This window comes from Myxocyprinus asiaticus, chromosome 37 (assembly GCF_019703515.2).
Source record: "Myxocyprinus asiaticus isolate MX2 ecotype Aquarium Trade chromosome 37, UBuf_Myxa_2, whole genome shotgun sequence".
Lineage (NCBI taxonomy): Eukaryota > Metazoa > Chordata > Actinopteri > Cypriniformes > Catostomidae > Myxocyprinus > Myxocyprinus asiaticus.
In genome coordinates, this window is record NC_059380.1 from 5,734,060 (window position 1) to 5,749,674 (window position 15,615).

General features: G+C 39.0%; 1 protein-coding gene and 1 long non-coding RNA gene across 6 annotated transcripts in view; one reads left to right on the top strand and one right to left on the bottom strand.

Moving 5' to 3' along the window:
* LOC127427564 (eukaryotic translation initiation factor 4 gamma 3-like) overlaps nucleotides 1–15,615 on the top strand; it is a 94,191-nt gene that overhangs the window by 22,618 nt on the left and 55,958 nt on the right. For all 5 annotated transcript variants that reach the window (XM_051675198.1, XM_051675199.1, XM_051675200.1 and 2 more), the window contains 3 exons: nucleotides 11,512–11,688; nucleotides 14,960–15,071; nucleotides 15,296–15,402. In XM_051675198.1, coding sequence (XP_051531158.1) covers nucleotides 11,512–11,688; nucleotides 14,960–15,071; nucleotides 15,296–15,402 — 396 coding nt within the window. The remainder of the gene's footprint in view (nucleotides 1–11,511; nucleotides 11,689–14,959; nucleotides 15,072–15,295; nucleotides 15,403–15,615) is intronic.
* Nucleotides 1,716–11,503, bottom strand: LOC127427625 (uncharacterized). The gene is made up of 3 exons (XR_007894957.1): nucleotides 10,598–11,503; nucleotides 3,285–3,435; nucleotides 1,716–3,114 (listed from the first exon to the last, which is right to left on the bottom strand). It is a non-coding gene; the product is annotated as an uncharacterized LOC127427625 (long non-coding RNA).

Here is a 15,615-nt window from a genome sequence, read left to right on the forward strand (position 1 = left end):
TCATATATTGGCTCGGCTGTGTATTGAGCTCCCCTTCCTAGAGAGGCAGACACGAGAAGTGTCTCCTCTGACTCATCTAATTCTTAACTGAAGGAGTGTCTAAATGATGATTTCATCAATTCATCCCATCTAATGAGCAGATGTGCAATAATGAAGACTGATGCTTATTGCTAATGCTTGTTAAAGCTGTTAATGCACCTTTTATTAGTTATAATTGCCCAATATGTCACTTTCCTGAGCATAAACGCAGTTGTCAGTGTGGACTTCTGCATGTTGTTAACCGAATGCATTTAGAAGTCATTTGAAGCATTAGAAAGTAAGTTGCATTGGCTTATGTTCTCTGGAAACAGTTGTGGGCGGTACATGTGTCTCTACATGTAAAGTCCATGCGACCACATGCAGGTGACCTTTAAAGAAAGTCGAGTGTACTGTGCCAGTTGATTCATTGTTGTCAGATTGTAAATATCTATAGACTTCACATGGTGGGTTTGCCCTGCTGACCACCACCATATTCCAGACACCTCCCACTAGCTGCTGGCATTAAAATGACTAGTAATATGCCGATATATCGGCTGTAGTATATAGTGGACAACCATGCCTATAATATATATATATATATATATATATATATACATTAGTCCACATTTAAAATCTGGGATATAAAATTTTACTTAATAAAGAAATAAACAAACATTTAAGATTCTGCACTAATATCAGATTTACTTTCTTAAAGGAATATTCAGAGTTGAATACAAGTTTTATACTGGAAACACTGCTCAGCTGACAGCATTTATGGACTAATGTTTGGACTAGTCCCTCTTTTTCTTTAAAAAAGGAAAAATCTGGGTTACAGTGAGGCACTTACAACGGAAGTGAATGAGGCCCAATTTTTGAGGGTTTAAAGGCAGAAATGTGAAGTGTATAATTTTATAAAAACACTTGCATTAATTATTTTGTTTAAACTTTATTTGAGTTGTAAAGTTGTTTCAATCAACGTTTTTCCAGTCTTTTTAGAGTTTATGGTGTTACTTTACTATGGCAACAAAGTTGTAAAATTGGATATAACTTTACACAGAAATGGTTAGTAAGCGATTTTATCACACTAAAGTCATGTTAACATCATATTTTTTATGTTGACATCATGAATCCCTCTTAATTTTCAACCCCTTCTCCATCCATTCTGTTATGTAACGACTACTTTTCATGATTCAGTCAATTCCACTGGATAAAAACGCTCAAAATTATGTCAGACAATGGAAGTAAAATGGGTTGCAAACATGGTTTCATGTTGGTTTTAAGATACAGGCATCCATGCACACAAAAACACACCCACAATTTGGCTCTGTTTTGTTCTTTTTATCACACCATAGCACATTTCTTGTTCTTGCATAAAGGCACTGAAAGTAGTGTTGAGGAAAGTCAATGTTTTTTTTTTGTTTTTTTTTGTAATTACATTTTTTTATTGATTCCAATAGTAAATAAAGAAAATCAAAACATATATACATAGAATCAACATTTAATCCCCACAATTACCCCTCCCAATCCCCAACCCCACCCTGACCCTCAACAAACATTCCTGTGGTCACACATGAGTATATACACACAAAAAAAGCAAACAAACAAACAAACAAAAATGTTATATATATATATATATATATATATATATATATATATATATATATATATATATATATATATATATATATATATAATAAAAATCACACACATTTATACCTCTACCTCTTTCTCCACTGCCCCTCCCCGAGAGCCCTCCAAAAACTCCAAATAGTTGCCCCATTTCCCAACAAACAAATCTTAAGTTACCCAATCTTCTAAATGACATTTCCTCAAAAGCTGCCACCCTCCCCATCTCCGTGCACCACTCCTGAAATGGGGGTGCCCCAGCCGACCTCCATCCCCTTACAATAATTTGCCTGGTGATCATGACACTGGTCAGAACCTAATTTTTTATGTGTTTATTCCCCACATCGATGACCGCCCCATCGCCCAAAATAAAGAGTCTGGGGCAAAACGAAACCCCAGTGCCCAACACGTCACACACAAAACTCTGAACCTTCAACCAAAATTCCTGGTTCTCAGCAAACCACCAAATAACATGGGCCGTGTCTCCATCCTCCGATTGGCATCGCCAGCAAGTGGGTGTTTTTTAAAGGAAAGTCGATGTTTTAATGCTGTCTCCTGATAATCTACCCCTTGAATTTTTTGTCTGTAGCAGATGTCCTAACACATGCACAACAGGCTAAACTACAAATATAGCACATTTCTGGATGAATGAGATTATGATTGGGCACCAGCACAACAATTTACCTTAAGCGTAAGAATCTGCCAATATACCAGTTACTACAGTAAATATGTGGTAACTTTGTATTAACCATCTCTGTCATCCAAATCCATTTCATCTATTAAAAAATAAATAAATAATGTTTTATAAAGAAATTCATATGCTCTGTAATCCCCAATAAATTAGCAGAACTAAAAAAAAATGCAATAAAAAAAACGTTGGTAATCAGTTACATCAATTTTTTACATCAACTCATACATTTTGATGGCACTTTAAATTTAACTCTGGCTTAACTTGATTCAACTATGGACAGTGGTTTCATGTGGTTTCATGTATTTGAAATAAGTTTTCTTATATTAAAATTAAAATTACCATGTAACCTCAATTTAAATACTTAGAGGGAACCTACTTGGGTTGAGTAAACCCAACTAAATTAGACATGTTAAGTTAACTTAATAATTAAATAAACTAGCTAGTACAGTGATTGCTTGCATGCTGAATGCATGCTAATGGGAAACACTATGATATGACTTTTGACAGTGCCTCACCTGTCAAAGTTTAAGGAGTGGGTAGATGACATGAAGCTGTGGCCAGAGCATAGTTACGATGATATCATTAAATACTTTGAGTTGTATTGAAAGCCAACAACTGCGCAAGTTAAGTGCTCTAACTCATTTTTACTCCTACTAACACTTAAAATGGTGGTTGTTCTCCATCTGGATCAATAGTTTCAGTAGTTTTTACATTGGTTCTTATGGAGACCAGAAAACAGTCCAGTGGCAATCAGTATCATCATGGTGGCGCCCAGTGGTCTGGATGGAGCAACACAAGATAAAGTTTTTGAATGAATGGAATTATAATTGACCAGTAAGTAGTTTTTGACATAAACTTGTAATTCCATAAATAAGGCCTTTTCGTTAAATGTATATATTTTTATTCAGAGGAGGAAAATAATACTATAAATAGAAGACTGTGTACAGACCTATGAAGAGTTCACCCTATTGAACAGCTCTTGACTGTGTAATGAGCAGCGGGGACATCTGTGCTGATGTTAAAAGAGCTGAGTTAAGGTTTCATTTCTCCCCTGTGGCTGCGACAAGTCCCAGCTCGCCAGCACTGCAGACCAGCTAAAACTGATGCCCAGAGGCCATTAGAAAACAAACAGAAACAGGAGAGAGTGGAGATGGAGTGTATTAGACATGCAAACAGTACACAGGCTGGAATAGCTGGCTTATGTTGATTGGAAGAACAGAAAAGTTAGCAGTTGGTTGCAAGAAACTCCTTAAGTTGAGAAAAACCTTATTTATAATTGTAAGGCTGTTGTCACTTTTCTCAAAGTAATTTTTTGTGTTCAGTACAAGTTAAGATTAATCCTCATCATTTGTGGCATAATGTTGATTACAACACACAAATTAATTTAGAATTGGCCCTTTTCTTAAAAAAAAAAAAAAAAAAAAAAAAGGAAAATCTGGGCACTTACAATGGAAATCCGTAAACGTTAAAATACTCAAGATTTCAAAAGTATAGCCACAAGACATAAACAATATGCATGTTAACATGAGTAACAGAAGAATTAATGTAAATGCTTTTAATAAAATTACAAGCTTCACATTTCTGCCTTTAAACCCTCCAGAAATTGGCCCCATTCACTTCCATTGAAGTGCCTCACTGTAAGATCGATTTTTGCTTTTTTGAAAGAAAAGGTGGGACGAGTTGAAATACATTTTTGTTGTTCTTGCAACTGAGCCCAGTTCCCCATCGTAGTGCTGGGTCCTGGAGAGAGTATCATGCTCCTCTTAATGGGTTATTCTGAACTACAATTTAAAAAGGGCTGGGTGTTGATAAATATTTCTCGATTTGATTCGATTTACAAGCTCTCATTCATTTTTCGATATGATTTGATTCGGTTCTGATTCACTTGGGTATATTTCCAAATATGGCTGCAACTATCTTTAGTTAATTCTTTGATTAATCAATTAATCAGTAAAAAAGAAAAATTGCATTTCTTATATTTTATTAAAATATATTTATTAAATAACATAAATGATTAAGGGCTTAACGCTTCATCTCACAATTCGGTTTGATTCACGATACCAAATTCGCAGTTTTATACTCTCATGATACTTTAAGCAAAGCCTGAATAAAAAAAAAGTTTAGTTTGAATGTTTGTTTTAATTACTTTTAAGACATATGCAAAATGGTTCCTTTCCTTTACTTGTAAAGGAAAAAAAAGAAAAGAAAATAATCCATCAGGGATGGAGTGAGACTACAGTTCAGCCCTGCATATGGCAATGGTGACACTAGAATAGAAATTAATAATTCTGCTCAACTAAAAATAAAGAAAATACCGATTTATGTTTAATATACATTTTGAATATTTAAAATGAATAATATAAGTTTTAAAATATTATTGTCCCTGATCACATTTCTTTAAAAAAAAATATTATATTCTTCAAAAACACATTTTAATGGCAGTGTATGCTTATCCAGTAAAATAGTGTTTGCCATTCTATAAATTTACTGGTGAAATCAGACATTACATTTGGCATTATCAGGACGATAAAATAATTCCCATAGCATTATTATACATTGTATTCAGCATTATATACAGTAGTTCAATATAGTACAATCATCTGTAAACTTGAATTTTCTCCTGTGCAGTGCAGATTAACTTTCGCACTTTCAACGCGTGCATTGGTTCTCTCGTGCTGACAACATGCACATATATGATGAGGGGAAACCATCTAAAACGCTTTAAAACCTGCAAACTTTGACCTGTGAGACATCGGTTTGATATCCATGAAAACTGCACAATTGATTACATTGAAACTGTAATTGTGGTTTGATGTTGTACGATTCTAAACCACAGAGCAGAGTTTAATCAAAATGATGGCGCTCCCTTTCTCTTTTGTGATCGGTTTGCATGGATGCAAACACTCGTTCATTCGGTGAAGTTTCACTGAGACTCGCTTATGGTAAAGATAGACAGTTTTGCAAAATGGAAATATGCGCCTTAAAATCATAACACTTATACATCATAAAACAGAGAAATTTACAGTAAAATGAAATGTATTCGCTGGAGAGAAACAACTCTTAAACGCATCAAACAGCACAAGCACTCTGTCAACTCACCTGACGTGGCAACCGCTCCACATTAAACTATATGCTCCTGAGATTTCTTTGTGTGTTTAGAAAGTGCTCTTGTGGGCTGGACAACTCGGGTTGTGTTTTTCCCACTTCAGCTTGTCTCTGTCACTTTTCACACAAGTTATCATGCAACACATTTTTCTATAAAGTGACGTCGCTGATTTTAATTTCCGATTATTATAGATTTTATCGATTAGTTGTTTATCGATTAGTCAGTTCGATTTTTAAATAAAAATGAAATAAATTAACAACAGGGTCCAAACAATGCAGTTCAATTGCAATTTATTTAACAGATAAAATAACCAACACAACGAAAACTGAAGAAAACTTTAGTAAAAGATCGATCTTACAAAAATCGATCGTGATTAATCGGAAAACCAATTACACTATGTAACACAATTTTTGTTCCTGGGTAGTAAGTGTTATTTTCTAATTGCTTATGCCTCAAAAGTATAGAAAATGGCTATTGTTCCCCACAAACTTTGCTTTTGTGACCAGGACAGTGATATTTTGAAATATTTCCAATGAGAAAACATGTGAATTTGTGTCTTTTCGTTCACATAAAGTCAGAAAAAAACAACATATGAATCCAAAATCCTTCTTTATCAGTGGTCTGACGAAGACACCGGCTTTGACCTTTGCCTCAGACAGCTTAGGGAAGAAGTCTTGAAGGTACTTGAAGGCTGCCGACTCCTTATTTAGAGCTCTGACAAATTGTTTCATAAGGCCCAATTTGATGTGCCATGGTGGCATCAGCACCTTCTGGGGGTCCACCAGTGGCTTCCACTTGACGTTGTTCCTCCCCACAGAGAACTTGGTTCGCTGTGGCCAGTCCCGCCTGTGGTAGTGCACCTTGGTGTCCCTGCTGTCCCAAAGGCAAAGATAGCAGGGAAACTTGGTAAAACCGCCTTGGAGACCCATCAGGAATGCCACCATTCTGAAGTCTCCTATGACCTCCCAGCCATACTCATCATACTTAAAGGCGTCCAGCAAGGTCTTGATGCTGTTGTAATCCTCTTTGAGGTGCACCGAGTGAGCCAGGGGAAGAGACGGGTACTTGTTACCATTATGGACCAGCATGACTTTGAATATTACTTTAGGATAAATACATGTTCATTTGGATTCATATGTTGTTTTTTTCTGACTTTATGTGAACGAAAAGACATAAATTTACCCATTTTCTCATTGAAAATAGGTACATTTCAAAATATCACTGTCCTGGTCACAAAAGCAAAGTTTGTGGGAAATAATAGCCATTTCCTATACTTTTGAGGCATAAGCAATTAGGAAATAACACTTACTACCCAAAAAAAAAGAAAAAAAAATTGTTACACAGTGAATTGTACCCAGACCTAATTTTTAATGCAGATTTCCATACATGAAATTAGTTCTTGTACCCTTAAGGTATTTAAAACTGATATTGGTCACATTTTTAAGAAATTCACCATTGCCACTGCCCATTGTCAGTAACACAACAGCCTAAAATCTTGTAATAATTGCATTTGAGTTTTTGGAATTATTTTATAATTGACTTTGTATATATATGAATGTAAACTCCAGTGTGAGGACTTAGCTGCTTAATAATTGTGTGGGGAAATGGCAGCTAATTTACTGCAAAACAGGTAATTTTACCTTTAAAATGCCATAGAATTCTACTTAAGTCATGTCACCAAAGCCAATTATTTTCCCCAGTACATTTATTAAGCGGTTTACTGTTTATAAAGAAAAACAAAGAGAACTGGGTTTTTTTTTTCTTCATCTTTTACCCACTGCTGGGACTGCAGAACACCTGTACAGTCTCTCATGCCCTTCTCCTCTCTCTGATATTCAGATACACACACTCATTCTTATCTGTCCCTTACAAACACACAGACACAAATTCTCCGCTTTCTTCCCTCCCTGGCATTACCACACACACTCAAAGAGCATTGTGACAGTAGTTTAGCACAGAGTGGTCTACGCCTCGGGCTGTGCACCTTCCCCTGTTGGCCTGTATGAGTCTAAGTGAAAGGAAATCACCCATTAAATACACACAAGCAATGTGTGCCAGCACTTTTTGTGCTCCACTGGTGGTCTTTATGTTTGTTTCTTTTCTTTCTTGTCTCCTCTGACAGTTTTACTGGTGTTGGACTGGGCTATAAGTGTCATCATTTACATACCCTCATGTTGTTCTAAACTCATATGATTTTCTTTTGTGGAACAATGTTATGCAGAATGTTAAACTCAGCCACCATTCACTGTTATTGTATGGGGGAAAAAAAGGGTGAACATTCTTTAAAAACATTTCTCTTGTGTTCCACAGAAGGAAGAAGTATGGGTTTGGCACAACATGAGGGTGAATAAATGATGAAATATTTTTCACACATTTTTGCATGAACCGTCCCTTTAATTCTTTTTTATTTCATTGTGAAATTCAGTCCCTCTCATGCGCCTCTGGGATGAATGTGATGTAACTTCCCCACATCTTTTTCTTTTTTTTTCCTGAACATTTGTTCATCCATCAGCGCTGTCTTTTTCTTGGCCGTACTCTCTGCTTTGTTTTTCAGAATGCATTTTGTTTCCTTGTGTTCCTTTGCAAACAGAGCATACTGTCCTCATAAAACATTGGTTTAATAAGAGAGACATTCCTCTAAGTTAAGAGTTGAAACTTCTTTACAGCTACTGTCATGAGCTGCCCCAACATGCCACCCTATTACATGATCTCATCTCTAATCCATTAACACTACTTCAGAAATCATGTAATTTAATTGAAGCATGCCAGTTCACTCCACCACACTAAACCACATTATTTTACAATGGTAGACAGTGAAACCAAGTTTGGATCAGTGTATATCGTCTTTTATCCTCTGTATGTAACAAACAGTTTGTTCGGATCTTCCGGAGCTTTTTGATAGCGACATAAACTATTTATGTTCTCTTCAAAGAGTACGCCGACTCTTAACAACATGTTTATTGTAGGACTAGCACACTGAGCGCAGACAGTTACTCTTAATCTCTGCTCTGCTGTGGTGTTAAATCACCAATTACAGGGTGTCCGCTGCACACTCTGTTTTGAGGCTTGGATTAGTCTGAGACATGTTGTTAAACGTTTTGGGTTGTACCTGAGCGGTGCAGTTACAAGAACGGTTGTCTCATGGCCAAGGGAACACTGAAAATAACCTCCTTGCTTGAAGGAAACAGTGATAATTTGTATGGATGGATGGATGGATGGAAAGATGGAAAGATAGATTGTTGTTAACACAAAGCTTGTTAGCTTGCTAATACTAACAAATGTTAGCTAGCCATCAATTGACGGAATATAAATTAAAATTGATTGTTTATTACTTAAAATTCTCAATGAGAGTCAAAACATTATGACCACTCACAGATTAAGTGAATAACATTGATCATCTCCTAACGAGCACATGTCAAGGTCAGGGTAGATTAGATGGTAAGTGAACAATCCATTCTCGTAGTCAACGTGTTGAATTCAAGAGAAATGGGCAGGAGTAAAAACCTTAACAACTTTGACAAGGGCCAAATTGTTATGGCCAGACGACTGGGTCAGAGCATCTCTGAAATGGCAAGGCTTGTGGGGTGCTCCCAGTCAGCAGTGGTGAGTAGTACCTACTGACAGTGGTCCGAGGAGGGACAAACCACAAACCAGCAACAGGGTGTTGGGCGCCCAAGGCTCATCGATGCGCAAGGGCAACGAAGGCTATCCCATCTGGTCCAAACCAGATTCACAGAAAATGTTAATGATGGTTATGGGAGGAATGTGTCATAACACACAGTGCATCGCACCCTGCATATGGGTCTGCGTAGCCACAGACCGATCAGAGTGCCCATGATTACCCCTGTCCATCGTCGAAAGCGCCTACAATGGGCACGTGAGCATCAGAACTGGACCTTGGATCAGTGAAAGAATGTCGCCTGGTCCGATGAGTCCCGTTTTATTTGACATCACATGGACGGCCGTGTACATGTGCGCTGTTTACCTGGGGAAGTGATGGCACCAGGAGGCACTGTGGGAAGATGAAAAGCTGGTGGAGGTAGTGTGATGCTCTGGGCAATGTTCCCAATGTGCTGGGAAACCCTGGGTCCGGCCATTCATTTGGACGTCAATTTGACACGTGTCACCTTCCTAAACACTGCTGCAGACCAGGTACACCCCTTCATGGCAATGGTATTCCCTAATGGCAGTGGCCTCTTTCAGCAGGATAATGCAGCCTGCCACACTGCACACATTGTTCGGGAATAGTTTGAGGAACATGATAAAGAGTTGAAGGTATTGTCCTGGCCTCCAAATTCCCCAGATCTAAATCTGATTGAGCATCTGTGGGATGTGCTGGACCAACAACTCTGATCCACGGTGGCTGGGCGGCTCCACCTCGCAACTTACAGGACTTGAAGGATCTGCTGCTAATGTCTTGGTGCCGGATACCACAGGACACCTTCAGGGGCCTCTACTTTTTCAAAAGTATAGCCACAAGACATGGATATGCGTGTAAACATGACTTACTAACCTTAAGTGTAAAGTTATAGCCAATTTTACAACTTCGTTGCTAAAATGACTGTAAAAATTACAATTTAAACAACTTTACACCTAAAATAATATGAGTTTTAACAGAAGAATTCATTTAAGTGCTTTTATAAAATTATAAGCCTCACATTTCGGCCTTTTTAAACCATCCAAACATTGGCCACATTGACTTCCATTGTAAGTGCTTCACTGAAACCTTGATTTTTGCTCTCTTTTTTTTCCCCTCCCGAAAAGGAAAGATGAATCAACATAAATTTTTCTGTTAATCAACATTATGCCACAAATGCTGTCGTTTGAGCTTAACTTGAATTGAACCCGGAATATTCCTTTAAGGTTTTTACACAGCCAATTTAAGACTGCTCTGTGACTTCCTTTGAAAGTCGTGTGAAAAAAGCAGTGTAAAGATGGCTTTAGAATCATTAGCCACTTTAACAGATGGAACCCGTTAAATTGCAGTAAAAATACAGATTACCTTTGCACACATGCAAGGGCTTTTCGTCTTTTATTCGTTTTGATACCATTCACACATCAGCACCAAAATGCCATTGAACTCTGTGATGTTATTTGCCGGAAAGGCTTTTGTTCCTGTGCATAGTTATTTTATCATAAGTAACGGAAACACTTACTGGTCCTGTAGTCTGTCGACATATTTCTTCATCCACTTGGATGAAGAGAAGCACTTTGGTTTCACCATCTGTCCAATCATTTTTTGGAGTCACAGGTGTTAAACGGAGCGCAGTTATTGCGGTTCTTGGTTGCCCCGAAAAATGTTGAAATTCCCTGCTTTTAGCATTTTTCATAAATCAGAGCAGAAGTTAAAAGTCTGGCTTAAGGAAAAGCCCAAATTAGGTAAATTCTGACAAATCTAACCTTTTAAAAATGTGAAAAAATTAAATGGAAACACAATAATAATTTTAAAGCTATTATGATCTATCTTTTACAACTAGAGTGATTGTTCACAGACAGATAAGGTACATACATACACTTCATTAATCCTGTGAGGAAATTTCATATGATATGCACATACATAGTGTGAAAGTAATCAGAGAGAGAGAGGTCACCTGCTGGCGCCCACTGGCTGGGTTTGCTGAGGTAATATTTGCTGTGTGGAGTGTGTGTGAGAGAGAGGAATAGAGTGAGAGTGGGGGAGGAAGTGATGGGGGAGGGGACGAATCCTCCTGCAGGCATGCAGTATCCTCCTGATGAATAAACCGTTGTGCCAGCAGCCAGAGTAGTGTCACCACCCTGCTACAGCAGAAAATGAGAGTACTGAGTACTGTGTACTGCTCATTTCTCCAGGCTGCTGCATCTGTTTAATGTTTGTTTGTTTATGTGTGTTTGATGAGCATGGCATATGTGATCAGTGCTTTTTCAGTGTATACAGATCACATTTTCAGTTAACTGCAATGGCAGATGCCTCATGATCTGATTAAATTGCATGACAGACTAAGGAGGATGTCCTGATGTGAACTGTCTTACGTTAACATGAACTTGTTTCTCTTTTTCTGTCGTTCTCTCTCTCATTTCTCTTCCTCGACAGTTCCTCCACCGGACTCAGATGCAAGCAGCACGGCCAGCCCTCCCTTCCAACAACCCCTCCATTCGACCAGGCTCGCAGAACCCCACGGCTACAGTTTACCCCCCCAACCAGCATATCATGATGGCCATGACGCCCATGCACTTCCCCCCCCAGACACCCCAATACTACATTTCCCAGGTACACCATCAATTAAACCTGTTACAGTACACAAACACAGTTGTGGATGTTTGGCCAAGGCATTGCAAGCGTGCCGTCCCAAGGTTAATTTGCTTTCATCATTATGTCGCCCAGTGTAGTCCAATTCCTGAACGCATGACTGTTATGAGCCGGTTTGTTTGAATCTTCAGTGTGAAACATACAGTGCAGCCGGTGTATTCTGATTCCCGAACAAATGACTCGGTTCATTTAAATCTACAACGTGAAACACTCAGCGTGACCAGTGTAGCTCGATTCCTCAACCACTGATTCTAATGAGTCAGTTCTTTTGAATCTACAGCGTAAAACTTACAGCACAACCAGTGTAGTCCAATTCCCGAACAAATGATTCTTATGAGCCTGTTAATTTAATTATACAGTGTGAAACATACAGCGTGACTAGTGTTGTCCGATTCCCCAACAAATTACTCTTATGAGCGGTTCTTTTGAAACTACAGCAAGAAACATTCAGCGTGACCAGTGTAGCTCGATTCCTACACCAGTGACTAAGTCGGTTCTTTTGAGTCTACAGCTTAAAACATGCAGCGCAACCAGTGTAGTCCTATTCCCGAACAAATGTTTCTTATGAGCCTCTTCATTTAATTATACAGTGTGAAGCATTAAGCGTGACCAGTGTTGTCCGATTCTCAAACAAATGACTCTTATGAATTGGTTCATTTGAATCTACAGCTTGAAACATATAGTTTGACCAGTGTAGTCTGATTCCCAAATGAATGACTCTTATGAGTGGTTCATTTAAATCTACAGTGCATCCGGAAAGTATTCACAGCGCTTCACTTTTTCCACATTTTGTTATGTTACAGCCTTATTCCAAAATGGATTAAATTCATTATTTTCCTCAAAATTCTACAAACAATACCCCATAATGACAACGTGAAAGAAGTTTGTTTGAAATCTTTGCAAATTTATAAAAAAAAAAACAAACAAAAAAACACATGTACATAAGTATTCACAGCCTTTGTTCAATACTTTGTTGAAGCACCTCTGGCACCAATTACAGCCTCAAATCTCCATTTCAGTATGATGCTACAAGCTTGGCACATCTATTTTTGGGCAGTTTCTCCCATTCTTCTTTGCAGGAGCTCTCAAGCTCCATCAGGGTGGATGGGGAGTGTCGGTGCACAGCCATTTTCAGATCTCTCCAGAGATGTTCAATCGGGTTCAAGTCTGGGCTCTGGCTGGGACACTCAAGGACATTCAGAGTTGTCCCAGAGCCACTCCTTTGTTATCTTGGCTGTGTGCTTAGGATCGTTGTCCTGTTGGAAGATGAACCTTCACCCCAGTCTGAGGTCCAGAGCGCTCTGGAGCAGGTTTTCATCAAGGATGTCTCTGTACATTGCTGCATTCATCTTTCCCTCGATCCTGACTAGTCTCCCAGTTCCTGCTGCTGAAAAACATCCCCACAGCATGATGCTGCCACCACCATGCTTCACTGTAGGGATGGTATTGGCCAGGTGATGAGCGGTGCCTGGTTTCCTCCAGACATGACGCTTGCCATTCAGGCCAAAGAGTTCAATCTTTGTTTCTCATGGTCTGAGAGTCCTTCAGGTGCCTTTTGGCAAACTCCAGGCGGGCTGTCATGTGCCTTTTACTGAGGAGTGGCTTCCGTCTGGCCACTCTACCATACAGGCCTGATTGGTGGAGTGCTGCAGAGATGGTTGTTCTTCTGGAAGGTTCTCCTCTCTCCACAGAGAAACGCTGGAGCTCTGTCAGAGTGACCATCGGGTTCTTGGTCATCTCCCTGACTAAAGCCCTTCTCCCCCGATCACTCAGTTTGGCCAGGTGGCCAGCTCTAGGAAGAGTCCTGGTGGTTCCAAACTTCTTCCATTTATGGATGATGGAGGCCACTGTGCTCATTGGGACCTTCAATGCTGCAGAAATTTTTCTGTACCCTTCCCCAGATCTTTTCCTCGATACAATCCTGTCTTGGAGGTCTACAGACAATTCCTTGGACTTTATGGCTTGATTTGTGCTCTGACATGCACTGTTAACTGTGGGACCTTATATAGACAGGTGTGTGCCTTTCCAAATCATGTCCAATCAACTGAATTTACCACAGGTGGACTCCAATCAAGTTGTAGAAACATCTCAAGGATGATCAGTGGAAACAGGATGCACCTGAGCTCAATTTTGAGTGTCATGGCAAAGGCTGTGAATACTTATGTACATGTGATTTTTTTCGTTTTTAATTTTTAATAAATTTACAAAGATTTCAAACAAACTTCTTTCACGTTGTCATTATGGGGTATTGTTTGTAGAATTTTGAGGAAAATAATGAATTTAATCCATTTTGGAATAAGGCTGTAACACAACAAAATTTGGAAAAAGTGAAGCGCTGTGAATACTTTCCAGATGCACTGTACAGTGTGAAACATTCAGTGTGACCAGTGTAGCTCGATTCCCGAACGATTGACTGTTATGAGTCGGATCTGTTGAATCTACCATGTAAAACACACAGCGCAACCAGTGTAGTCTGATTTCCAAACAAATGACTTTTATGAGCCGGTTCATTTAATTATACTGTGTGAAACATACAGCTTGACCAGTGTAGCTGAATTCCCAAACAAATGACTCTTATGAGTTGGTTCATTTGAATCTACAGCGTGAAACATACAGCTTGACCAGTGTAGCTGAAATCCCAAACAAATGACTCTTATGAGTTGGTTCATTTGAATCTACAGCGTGAAACATACAGCTTGACCAGTGTAGCTGAAATCCCAAACAAATGACTTTTATGAGCCGGTTCATTTAATTATACTGTGTGAAACATACAGCTTGACCAGTGTAGCTGAAATCCCAAACAAATGACTCTTATGAGTTGGTTCATTTGAATCTACAGTGTGAAACATACAGCGTAACCAGTGTAGTCCGATGCCCGAACAAATGATTCTTATGAGCCTCTTCATTTAATTATACAGTGTGAAACATTAAGCGCGACCAGTGTTGTCCGATTCCAGAACAAATGACTCTTATGAATTGGTTCATTTGAATATTCAGCGTGAAACATTCAGTGTGACCAGTGTAGCTTGATTCCTAAATGAATGACTCTTGAGTTGGTTCATTTGAATCACATGCCTACATTTGCAGGTTTAGTGGATTTCAGTTGTTCAGCTATATGATTTCTTTGCTGCTTTTAAACCGTCTTGATAAATCATACATTTACACCGTGTCTACATTGCAAAATTTGTCATCCCCCTAAAATCAGTTTTTGCAACTTTAATTCCCCTCACAGTTTCGACATAGTGCACCTTACATGGGACCTCCCCAGCAGTATGCCGTCCAGCCACCAGGGTCTGGAACATTCTACCCAGGACCCGGCCCTGGGGAATACCCCACTCCTTATGGCAAGTACAGACCTCTCTGTAGTGCACACTTCAGTGTGAGCACTCTTGCATCACACCCAGCTGGTTTATATTAGCTCCATGTAGTTTCTGTGTGTGTCTGAATAACATACTGAGAAATTACCCCATTTCCAGAAAGCAAACGACTTGGGGGTGGGGGTCTGTTTAGATTTCAAGTGAAGCAGCTCACACTTTTTTCCTTCCCTCCTTTGGTTTTCCAACAACAGCTACCGGGCCGCCATATTACACTGGCCAGACAGTCTACCCCCCCTCTCCACCCATCATAGTGCCTACACAACTGCCTCCTCCACAAGCCAAGCGTGAAAAGAAACCAGTGAGTACCTGCAACACACTACCTCATTTAGTTTAATCCCAACTAGGGCTGGGCGATTAATCAAATTTTATTTTCAATTACGATTTTGGCTTCCAACAATTATGAAAACAAGATAATTGAGATAAAACGCTTCATCCGCTTCGCAATGAAACACCCTGGCATTATATATTTAAAGATCCCATATTAAAGTTAAAATAATAAGGAAGCGGTTTA